Below are 13,270 nucleotides of genomic sequence, written 5' to 3' on the forward strand. Positions count from 1 at the left end.
TTATTTTTAGAGTTACACTTTTTCTTTTGAAACTTTGTAATTTTGTAAGTAAATATTGACTAAAATAAAACAAAAAATATTCTAAAATTAATCAAATGATTTTGAAGTTTAATGGTTGTTATTCTCTACTTTGGTTCTCCGTTAATGGTTTACAATTTAAGAAAAAAATGTATATTACAAATGGAATCATTAAAGGATAATTTTTCTAGATTAAATTATCACTTTTTATTTTATGAGTATATTATGTATTTATCAAAGTTTTACATTACGGTATTTAAGAGTATTAAATGTTTTATTTTCCAATTTAGGGACCTTTTATATTAAAATTAGAAATTTATTTTAGAATGATAACCTTTCTACATAACACACATACACTCTTAAAATTTTAATCGATTTATTTTTAATTTTTTTCTTTAATTCTCATCTCTTTCAAAATTTGATGTCACCTCATCGTAACTGAGGAATTATGGATCAATTCTAATCAATAAGATTTTTAAATAGAGTGAGCTTTCGTTTGTCCTAAAGATTTCTTTATTCTCTTCTCTTTATGATTTTGTCACCAATCAATTAAAAAATATATTTTTTTTTTAAATTTGGTTATGTATGGATATTTTACTCTATGTTTTATGATTTTGAGCAAGTTTGTGCTTGAGTTTGAACTTTCTTGGAATAAGGAATTGCAGGTAAGGGAAGTAATTTTTGTTTTTCTATATAACTTTAGAATAGATTATTTGGATGTGAAGGTGATGTGGACACAATAATTTTATTCAAGATAGAGTGTCATTTGAATACAAATATTTTAGTTTGAGATGAAATTGCTTTATTGATATGAATTAATTCAAGATGAGAAATTTGTTGTATGTTGAGTTGTGGAAAGTTGTTATTTAAAAAAAAAAAATCATGTTAAGCATAATAAATGAAGAAAAATCTCAATTGGAACCAATTGGGCATCTATCATATTGTGTTAGTTTTCTTAATTATGTAGAATCGTTGGTCGAGCACAAAATTCTCGTTGGTGAAATTCAATTAGTTGAAAACCTGGGAGCTTAGGTCACTAGGTAAGCCACATTCGTTAGGTGAGGTATTTAGGTAAAAACTCCTAGTGGTCACTTGGTGAGCCAATTTTCATCGGGTGAAATTAAATTAATGGAAAACTCGAGACTTTTGGTCAGTTGGTGAGTAAATTCTCATTGGGCAACTAAGATGCACTAGGTGTGGTAACTCTTATAAAATGATTAAGCAAATAACATTACTAATAATAAAAATATGAAATAATATAATAATTATGAGAGCAATATAAAATACCAAAACATATGTATGAATAAAAGAATATTAATCACACCCAACCATTCTTATAACAATAATAGATAAAAATTACATAAGAAAAGAAGTAGAAATATCAGGCACGCATAGTGTTATCCTTAGAGAGAAAATGCCCACAATGCACAGGGCAAACACAATATTATGTGCTCCTCTCCCAAGATATAACAATCCATCAGATCGATCGAGTGTAGCGAAAGATATATGAACCTTATGAACACCACTGCTTTAAGAGATAATATAGAGACAAAAAGAACAACACTTTTGAGAGAACTCTAGTGTTTGTTATGTGTCTTTCCCCATCCACCTATGTGGTATTTATAAGTAGAAAAAGGAGACACATGAGTAAATTGTAATAAGTCTGATTAAGTTAAATATTAATTCGTAATAAAAAATATAGTCATTAACCATAAATAGCATATATCATAAAATTAAAAATCCATCAAAATATTATAAATCGTAGGAAATATTTTAATTACATATTTTTTAAATTATATTAAAATATTTCTAACATTAATGCCTTAGATTGGACAAACAATGCTTAATTTGTTGAGTGAGTCATGTGTTGGCCAATCGAGAGAGTTTTTTATTTTTATTATTTTATAAACTAAAGAAAACATGTCCACTACTGCAAAATGATAAAACTATTTTATTATTCATCATATTATTATATTTGATCAATATATTATATTTGAATATTATTTTAGTGTGTAGAAAAGTAATTGTAATTTATTAACAATTAAATTGTGGTTTTTGTTTAAATGAGTTATATAACATGACATTGCTTAATGAGATTGACGAAATTTGTATGTATTTGGGGTCATACATATGGGATTATGTGTGAACCATTGTTTGAGCTATGTATCAAGTATTGACACTATGTTGTAACAAAGACTCCTTTGTTTCACTAATGATCTGAGTCACATAGACTAAGATATCAAATGGTGAGAAATTGAGGGGAAAGTTCTTACACACCATGATAATGAAAATCCAACCAAAATTTACATGTCAAAATGATAATGAAAAAACACATAGAATTCAAAGATATACAAATAAGTAATAAATAAGCATCAACCCATCGTCACACTGAATTATAGATGACTTACCTACAATTTCCCATGACTTAGACATCTGAAGTAGTTGCTCATCTGTTTTGGAATTCTCCATGCTCAAAACACCAATAACACTTCCATCTTGCCATAATCTACGTATCAATATCATTTTTTTCATAACAAAGTAACATCAAAATCAGAAATCAGAACTTAAAGTTGTGCAAATTATAGAGAACAACATTCTTTGCAAAACATCTTTTTACATAAATTACTTAGAAATTCCCGTGATATTCCTTTCAACTAAGTAATCACCCAAAGCCTTCGTACATCTTAAGTTAGAAGTACTGAATAAACATGCATTTCATAAAGACAAAAATGTAAGAAAAAACTAATTTATTATTGAATCGTTTTAATCATTTGGTCTGATTCAACAACTTTTAAGAAATTTGATCATAAATTAAAATAATCCAAACATGCAATCAAAGAAAATCAAATAACCATTTGACCTACCAAAACAACTTTATTTACATCACATGAAAAATTACTTTTAGGTATCAGTAAAAAGAGGGAAGGAGTAACAAATAAGTGTACTTTAAATCTTATTAATCACACCATAATAAACATATTAGTGGTCTAATAAAAAAGGTAAAATCTAAATATAAAAGACACTCATGCATGCATCACATTTATGGGAAGATGACACAATATCCTCAAACTTTTTGCCTATGTAGATGTGAATTCCAACAAAGTGACACTTTGAGTGTCCATGCTTACCAGTTTTGGAAGTTGAAACCTCCAGAACCTATTCATCCAACACATGTCCATGCTCATAGATTTTGGAATTTAGAAAAGCAGCCAATAACATGTATGAAAAGATTAGAATAAATACTTACTTTGATCATGAGACTTCCCGTAGATATGGTTCAAAGCTTCGACAAAATGAGTAGTTTTATGGGAGGAAGACTAGTCATGATAGCTTGTCGAGGTTTTCATGCCACAAGCCTTTTTTTTAATACTTTATTATTGTGAAATGGTTAGAGATGTTTTTCAGGAGGTAAGTCCATAAACCACTTAAGATTTAACACACAACAAAATATTCAATAATAGAATAAAATAAAAAATACTTATCGGGTTGTGATAATAATAAAATTACATGAAAGCTTTAATCTTTTTTTTTTCAAAAGGGAGTAAAACCATGGCCTAAGGAACTTGAAAAATATAAAAGAACAAAAAATTATCAGCAAAATGAACACCTTAATAATAAAAAAATAACCAAAGTTATGAAATTATACATATTAACCATTTAAAGATTTGTCTGTTAAATAAAAACACCTAAGTAGAAGAACAATATGAGATGTAAAATGGGGAGAAAAAGTTTTTTTAAAAACATCTTTCAAAGAAACAAACAGAAGTAAACTTAGAAATCTTACTCGATTAAAGTAGAAGAAATAAGTAACTCAGAACAACAACAAATTTATTCTACCTACGATTTTGAATAGCCAAAAGAATGAAGATTACTTCTTCTAAAGTGTGGAGAAATAAAACCCTTTGGGATATTTTGCAAAAAAGAAAAAAATTCTTTTCCGTAAAGGAGAGACATTTGAAAGCAAAGTCCAATTATGGCTATAAACATGAGAAGAAAAAACCTAAAACCCAAATAACAACTAAATATTTAATAAAGAAAACAAAGGACAAAAATAGTAAAATATGAACACAAAAAAGGAAGATGGAAGAATTTCAAAAAAGAAATAATTTTACGGAAAAACCCTTACCTTTAAAAGAAACTGGTGTCAATATTCCAATTGGATTATTTGGATAAATTCAAGGATAATTGTTAATATATATATATATATATATATATATATATATATATATATATATATATATATATATATATATATATATATTAAGATTCATAATGGGATGGGATAAAAACTGGTTTTATAGAAATCGAGAAGAATTTTAGAAAAATATACTTGTCATTATTAATTGTCACTAACCGGTGGTATAAACTTTATCGAATTATCTTAAATTGCGGACAAATGATTGAATTTTAGTAATATTTTTATCTTAAAATTTAAGATTTTAGGTTTGGAATGTACTATAAACAAATCATGTAGAATTAGTTGTGAATGTTAAAAAATATATATTTTCTTGTGAGCATAATGACCTTGACAAATTAAATTCATTACGAATTTTAGAAAATTATATTTTTCTCGTGGGAATAATTAACTTGATAACTTTGTAACAATGATTTTTCGGAATTATTACAGGGGAACAATTGAACTTGGTCGGTATTTTTCTCTAAAATTTAATACGTTAATTAGAAATTGGAAGTTCCCATTAACAACTTTTGTAGCTTAAATGGTGTATTTTCTTTTTCTATTTATTTGTGGTGCTCACTAAATAGTATTATGAGAAATATTTGACATATGTGTGGTTTGGATTTTTTGATATTTTAATATGAAAGTTTATTAAACTTTTATTGTTATTATACTGTATTAGAATTCTTTGTGCGTCTAGTGTTTGACCTAATAGCAGTTTTTTTTTTTTTATAATAAAAATATTAAAGACTACAACGGTACAACAATACTAATGTGTCAGAAAAATAAAAGGAATATAAGGGTAAATTGTAGGTGCACTTTTCTATGACATAAAGATGCCGTGATATAACCATCTACTTCTAGAACTTTCAAGTAATGGGATGTCCCACCATCTTTGTTCTTTGTCAACATTATTGTATGTATAATATCTTAGGTATTTTCAGTTTCTTGTAATCTAACTGACGTCCCAATATTTAATGTCCATAAAAAAAAAAAATACACAGGAAATCATTTTAGAAAGCTATGTAAAACTGATCATCTTTAATGTTGTTTCTCTAAATATATGTTTATATACATAGCCGGCCCCCCCAACCCCACACAAATATATGTATATATATAAAAATAAAAATGTGTGGTATGATTATCCTCTCCCTTTATTCAATTCCTGAACGAAGAACAGAACCCTGGATTAAAGATCTTAGGTTCATACTATGGAAGAAAAAGACAAAGGAAAAGAAAACTTATAATTGAAAAATGATGTATGAGATTGTTTGAGAGTATGTACAGAAGTTGTACTGATTTGCAGCTAGGTGACAATGTGTAGTATCTATGCAAAATCTATTGTGTAGTGTTACTGATGAAACTTCTTTCTTGTTGATTCGGGTGACTAACCTATACTCTCGAACTTTTCCTATAGATCTTCCCTTCCTAGCCATCTCTAATAGATACCCGCAGGAGCAGATTTATCAAATTTCCAGCCTCCAACTGATGCTTAAAAATAAGTAAGCCTCAATGACAGGCATGAGAAACAAAAAATTATGTTTTAAGAGCAGAATTGGTTCTTTGTGGAGGAAGCGGTAACAGGTTTCTAATTACAAAGCCACTTCCCCAAAAAGAGGCAAGACATAGACCCATTATAGCCATGGCAATGACAGAACATGCAGGAGGAACTGCCTGACTACTATCCAAAAATTGGGTGGCTAGAAGGCCTGCAAGAGTGGAACTCTGCATTCCAGTGCACAGTGAAATGGTCCTGCTCACCTCTTCTTCTTGCCTGTGACAGTATTAATTGTATTAGTCGAGTTGAATATGGCAGAGAGTAAAATATTCTTGTTCTTGACAACTTAATCATATAACCGAGCAGATTATGTTTTCTGAAGGAATTTAACTTTCAAGCACTTCATTAAAACATATACAAGTTTGTTTCGATACAATATTAACTTTTGAGAGCTTCTTTATTAGAAAAAAATCTGTATTTCTAGCTAGTATCCAAGCAAGTCATAAATGTCAGTTTCACAATACTAATTTTAATGTTTCGCCAATTTCAATTTCAATTTTCATCACAACATCTATTGGTCAAATAGAAGGTTGGGTTAGCCAGGTCCTACAAAATTAACAAGTCACAGAAGAGGGCGCCAGATGGACACACATACCTCAAGGGTGGAATCTTGGAGAACCAATACCCTAAAGTGAAGGCAACAACATGGAATGTTAATACTGGAAAAACCAATCGGAGACCTTCGCCTGACAAAATTTGACTCCTGTTTAAAGCGAGAGGGCTGCCAATGCACAGCGAAGTACAAATCATAGCAACAAAGGGCATCACAGGTTGAAGAACAGATACAACTGGCTTTGCATATGTATTGAGGAGAAGACCAAGGGTCACCGGAACAAGAACAACCTTTCAAATATTTACAATTAAATCAGACATTAAACCAAATTCAAGTATAATATCACAGAAGCACTCACTAGTCTCTACACACCTGCAGAATTGACTTTGACATGGCAACTGCATCAACTGGCACCACTGAACCAATAAGAAGACCAGTTAACAGTGGTGTAACAAAAACTGATGCAATTGTGGTATAGCTTGTGAGAAGAATGCCCAGGGCTACATCCCCTTTGCTTAAAAAGTTTGCATAGCTGGATAGCTGAGCCCCAGAAACGCAGGCTGTGAGGACAAAACCTGCATAAAACATCCTAGACAAACCAAAAGCCTTCGCAATGAAGACCCCAAGAACAGGCTTAAGCATATATTGTGCAATTAATCCGACGGTAAGTGGCAAAGGCCTGCAGCAAAATGAAGATAATGAACATTGGAAAAAGCTCATGATTTCACGTGTTGCAAAATTAAGCAGCAAACAAAGAGTAATAACGAAATTCTTACCTCTTAACTGCAAGAGCAAAATCATCTACGGATAGTCTTATTCCAATAGACAACATAATCCCACCAAGAGCAGGTGCATATAACTCTTTAGATACCCTGCTCAAGTTAAAGCCATTCTCTCAGTTCCTCAATTTTTATACTATTCCACCATATACATGCTCTCACTGAATATCAAAATTACAAAGTCTAACTGGAAAGAAAGAAAAAAAGAATAACTATAACTTAAAAATAAAATAACTTTGACTTACTAACACATTCATAGAGAAAGGCCAGAGTACCATTACAAAGGTCCCCACTGCCAATACTATCCTACAAGCAATTAATCAAACACATCATAGCTGTTTCTCATTTTACCAGACATTAATCCTTAATAATTTCAATCCAATTGGATTCCAGTAATCAAAATGTAGGGGCACAAAATTTCCCATGTACACAATAAATAAACTCGTTTTTTTTGTGTTTTCAGTGTTGATCTCTGTTAAATATTTGTAATTTCATCTCGAAAACCTAAGCGTAATTAAAAACGAATTAAAAGTCAGCATGGAATATCAAGGCAAAACTATAATGAATAACAACAATCTATAGAATAGTATTTAAGTTTTGTCCATAAGCTATCAGATCAAGAAGGACAAAGTCTAACTTCAGAACGAAAAAGAAATCTTCGAAGCACACAAAAACCCATAACAACAAACAGAAGGTTAGTGATAGCAAGTCGTTCATTAAAAAAATACTTCATTAAATAACAAAACCACTATCAATTTTCTTTTTCATAAATAATCTCTTACGTAGACACTGAATTACAAAACAAAAACAGCTCAAGAAAAGAAGAAACATGCAGCCTTAAACAAGAGCAACCATGGATGGATATTCGTATTAGATTACAATTGAAAATAAAAAAAAAAAATTCATGAGATAGATTTAGTTCATAGATGACCAAAATCTAAAATATAAAACTGCTTAAGAAAGTATCCTTAAACTGAGGATATAGTCTACAAGTATGAGAAAAATAAAATAGTATAAACTTTTTCAGTTAAAAATAACCCACCATAAATTAAAAAAAAAATGAGAAAGCAAATTAGGTTATTTCCATTTTAATTTTTCTATAAGTGTTAGAGAGCATAAATTTGTTTATAAAAGAAGAGAAGCTCACCAAGTGAAAGTGGAAGGTTGAGCGAGAGCGGCAACGGCAGTGGCAGCAACAACAACGGGAAGCAATGCGGACAGAAGCTGAGACAAGTCTCTTTCTCTCACTTCCCCAACGGCGTTTCCATCGTCAGCGCCGAGAGAGAGCAACGAGAACTTCCCCGGTTGTCTTCGCAGGAAGCGGAACTCGACTCTGCCGCGGAACTGCGAGGTGGAGCACGCGAAGCTCGCCGCAGCGCCACCTCTCTGAACGGTCCGCGGCAAAAGGGAGGCGACGGAGCGCGAGGGAGGGTGGAAGGGCGAGAGGCGGAGGTTTGTGGAACAGGCGATGGGAATTGTGGCCATTGGTGGCCGGCGCCGGCGGAGATGGTGCGGCAGCGAGGGTAGAAAGAGCGGAGGGAGAAGATGAGGTTATGCGAAGAGTTTGGGAGATATGCTATGATTGCGAAGTTACGTGAAAGTGAAAGTGAAACAAAGAAAATTGTGTGATTGTGCAGAACGAGATGATACTTGGCTGAGTTTGTTTGATTGGGTTTGGGGGTTATATAGGTACTGTTTAAAGGGCACATTGATCAATAATATTTAGAAACATTAATAAAAATAATTTCCATTTTGTTAGTTTTCACGCATAGAATTAGGACACCGACCTGGCATTACTATATTGTGCTTAAAACAGTTTAATAACTCCGTAAACAGACACAAATAATATTGAAAAAAAAAAAAGAAAAAGCGTTGGTTTGAAATTGTGATGTATTATTAATTATTAATTTTGTTATCCAATCTCTGGACCAGTTTAAATTGCTGTCTAATTAAATAGAAGACTCGGTCTCAGTCCAAACCGATATATCATGAGAACCATGGGTTTTATTAATAAACAAACTTGTTTGATTTTATTAACCATAGCCACAAAAAAAAGTATACGTTGGAAAATTTTATTTATCAAATAGGCTTTTATAAAATTGTTTTCAATTTTTATTATTTTATATGCTATGCACTTTTTACTTTTAGAGTATTACATGTATCAAAGAGGGTTTTTGTCCTCTTCAAATGAATAACTCGACAAATTTATGTTAGTTTAACTAAACTCTGTCAACTATCTACCGAACCAATGAACTATATTTACATATTTCAAAAAAGTAAAATAAATAAATAAATAATAATTTTAAATAAAACTAAAAAAAAATTTAAGTCATATTAATAAAATTAATTTATAGTATATATATTAATAAAATAACAGTTTTGTTATTTTTCTAAAATATAATTACTGTTTTATAAATGAGTTGGTTTCGTATAATTCTAATTAGGCTGTAAGTCAAATGGATCAAATAGAAAAGAAAAATTATCATTTGACGTTTACATTTTTCATTTACTTTCATCTTATAATATGTTTTTAATGATAAAATTGTATATTTAACTACAAACAATAAATGTAAACAAAATTTTAAAATAAAATAATATGATCATTATTTTTAAATGGTATTAGAAAAATATGATTGTGTCAAACTATCATCTCTGAAGTGAACCACGTGGAAACACATAACAAACAAAAGTTATGAACAATTTAATAATATTTAAGGGAATAGATTTTTCTATCTTATTTTTGTAGTGGATTCAAACACAATTATAATCTTAAAAGGTTAAATTGGAGTTACCTTTTTTATGTTCCATTATATTTTTAGGATTTTGATTTGACATTTGTTCAATTTATTTTTCATGAACCAAATCAACTTGATATAGATTCTTGGTCAATTGAACTAACAAATAATTATTTTTCATTTTAAAGTAGAGTGTATTGATTTAAGATTCCACAATTAAGATAAAATTGATATGTAAACCACTTATATTGTACATCAACTTCACAAATATGTTCAATAAGGAATTCAAGCATTTCTTTCAAATAATTATATTTTGTGTGTTTTCATCTAAAGAAATAGTGTATGAAGATTAAATGTAGCGAAGAAGATGAAGATGGATTGAAGTGGTCAAATTGGAAATGTAAAGTGCAAGAATATAAATTGCATGAAACAAAATTACCAAGGATAAAATAGAAACTCATGAAGAAAATTTACGAAAATGGTGACCCAAATTGCAACAATCATCACTAAATTTGTCATTTTTCTTGTTCACACCATTCTAAGAGTGCTTAAATTGTAATAATTTTTCACACATTTTTTTGTACATTAACAACAATCTATTCATATTTTTCCCCCTTTTCTCTAACAGTTAAGCTGAAATAAAATAAAAGAAAAATATATAATTTGTAAGAATTGTTTAAAACCACCCACTCTACATTAGGTATATCCACCGAGCCCATGCTTTGCAATGGTTATCATATGCCTTAACTCCCTTTCTATCTCTCATAGTCAATCTTTTGATTTTGTCTAACAAACATTTTTTTCTCAATGCACTTCTTGAATTCTCGATCATTCTTCAATTTTCACTCATTGACTTTACCTCGACTTCATTTTCATTTTGGTTCTCTTCTTTTGATTCCATGTGTAATCATCTCCTTGTTACTTTTGTCCTCGATATCTTCTTGAATTTATCTTTTCGATACTCTCAACACCCCTACAACACAAGTGAATCCTCTCGTTAACTTATTTTCTCTTATTTTTTAAGCTCAATAAAAGTATTATTAGATAAAAAGGAATAATAGATAAATAAAATTCCTTCTTCTTCTCCTAGTATTAGAAAGGTAAAAGATGTAATATATATGAAGTAAAAATCTAGTGTGTAAAATATTATGTAAAAATTGTAATGTATATAAATATGCACAAATACATCTTCAAGGTTGTATTTTTGTTTTATCAAATTTCAAGTATAATATAATTATCACTTACATAGTAATTAAAAGTCATACTATATTATGTTTGGGAAGAGAGGACGTCACATTTAGATGGTTTCAAAGCAATATTTCATGCGATACTTGTGAAATGCATTCATCATAAGAATTTTTTTTTTTTAAATACTAACTTATATAATTCCATATGACAAACAATAGGAGGAACCATAAATTGATTGAAGTAGTGCAAGTTATCAAAGACATCATCACTGATGAAGGATTATCTTGTTTCCTTTTAGAGTTATGAATATGGTGAAGTTGTTTAAGAAAGCTTTTTGAAAATTCCCATTGGACATTAAGATAGCATGCTATCTAGATGTGAAGGTTCATTTCTCAAGCTCATGAAAGGAAGAAGAGAGTTAGATTCAATCTTAAACACACACGGCAATAACAACACTTAAAGAGTAAAATGAAAGAAGAAACAATAAAAATGGAAAGCATAGAAGATGAAGAATGGAAGAAGCACGCCACTCATAGGGGGGGATCTAAGCCAACCAAACCCTAGATATGAGTGATGGTGCCGCCACTTGCAAGCAAGATAAGGCAAAGGTGAGTTCACTTCTAGGAAGGAGAGCTCACGAAAATTGGTGGTTGAATGCACAAAGTTTATAACAAAATCATCAACCCTTTTACAAGACAAAGAGCAACCTTTAAATAGGAGTTCATAGGGGTCCTTTTGCAAATACAAAAACATGAAAAAGGATTAACTAGCAAACCCTAAACCTAACGTGAGAGTGAGTCTTGGCCAAGTGAAGGGAGATGATTGGTGGAGGCATTCCCATGAGGATTCTAGGCCAAAAGAGGAAAGAGACCAAGTGACCTTCTAAGGCATAAACCACAAAGGCAAAAGGAGACAAGGTACATGTCTACTTTTGTTTTTGCTTTATGCTTTTTGCTTTCCTCACTCTTCCACTTCATCCAAGTGCTCCAATCACCAAGTGCAACCTTAGCCATGCTCTACTTTCTCTTAATTACCTACAAAACAAGACAAACAAGGATTAACATGTTGGTTTAAGTTAATCTAATCTTGGTCAAAGGTCAACTTTGGATCAAAGTCAACAAGTCAACCAAAATAAGTCAACTAGAAACCAACTTAGGAAATTCAAACTAAAGTAATGCAAAACAAAGATAAAGGTGATGGAATAAAAGACTCCCCTCTAGACATGCTTCTAGTGATCCTTCTTGAGGGAGCTTCTAAGGAGGTGGTCACGCCTTCATCAATCACTACTCTATTGTGGAATTAAAGACCTAAAGGAACCACTAAGTCACAAGGTTTAGCTGAATGTAGGAGAAGCAAACCTCCACAACTTTTCAGAGGTTATAACTTAGAAAATAATTGTGGATTAAGGAAATGAAAAAAATATTTTGAGTTATGAATTATGTTGACAACCAAGAGATCAATTATGATGTGTTTTTGTTGATTGGAGAGGTTGAATATTTGTGGGATAGTAAAATGAGATTACTTGAAGGAGGAAGAATAATCATTACCTGGAAAGTGTTTAAAACATAATTTTTTAGAAATATATTCTACAAATTATGTGAAGAGACCAAAAGAAATAGAGTTTGTGCAATTGAAACAAGAAAGTGTGACGGTAGGAGAATATGCTTCTAGGTTTGGAGAGTTAGGAAGATACTCTACCTTCTTTTATCATCCAGAAGAGAGAATGAAATGTATAAATTTTGAGAATGGATTTAGGCATGAATTGAGAAAAGTAGTAGGAATAGTAGAAAATTATGATTTTCATATGGTTATTCACAAGTGTAGATTTTTAGAAGATTTTAAAAATAATCAAAACAAAAAAAAACCAAGATATTTTGGACCCTAGACAAATAAAGAGACATAATGAGGAAAAATAATACAATCGCCCCCAATGGAGATCTCAACCGAGCCAATTTTCTTTAGAAAATTCTAATGGACTTGTGAATAATCATATAAGATGCTTTAATGGGACAATATTCTTATTCTAAAGATTATCATCTTATAGGACCTATCTATTTCAAGTATGGAAAACCTGGTCATGTAGTATTTGAATGTGGACAACAGACCACACTTCAATCTTGTAGCACCTAAGACAAGACCTACCATAACAGGAAGAGTATACATCATGACTGCAACTGAAGTTGCTTAAAATGATGATCTAATTCAAGTTATGTGTCTTATTAAAGATGCAACTTTAAATGTATTGTATGACTTAGGCACTAC

At 30.7% G+C, this 13,270-nt stretch overlaps 1 protein-coding gene across 1 annotated transcript; it reads right to left on the bottom strand.

Moving 5' to 3' along the window:
• Positions 1-5,442: 5,442 nt before the first annotated feature.
• On the bottom strand, positions 5,443-8,756 carry LOC114184064 (probable sodium/metabolite cotransporter BASS3, chloroplastic). The gene is made up of 5 exons (XM_028071301.1): positions 8,233-8,756; positions 7,083-7,178; positions 6,679-6,985; positions 6,349-6,596; positions 5,443-5,969 (listed from the first exon to the last, which is right to left on the bottom strand). The coding sequence occupies exons 1-5, from the start codon at positions 8,568-8,570 to the stop codon at positions 5,732-5,734; spliced, it is 1,227 nt and encodes a 408-aa protein (XP_027927102.1). The 5' UTR covers positions 8,571-8,756; the 3' UTR covers positions 5,443-5,731.
• Between the last annotated feature and the right edge of the window lie 4,514 nt (positions 8,757-13,270).

Source organism: Vigna unguiculata, chromosome 5, assembly GCF_004118075.2.
Source record: "Vigna unguiculata cultivar IT97K-499-35 chromosome 5, ASM411807v1, whole genome shotgun sequence".
In the NCBI taxonomy this organism is placed as follows: Eukaryota; Viridiplantae; Streptophyta; class Magnoliopsida; order Fabales; family Fabaceae; genus Vigna; species Vigna unguiculata.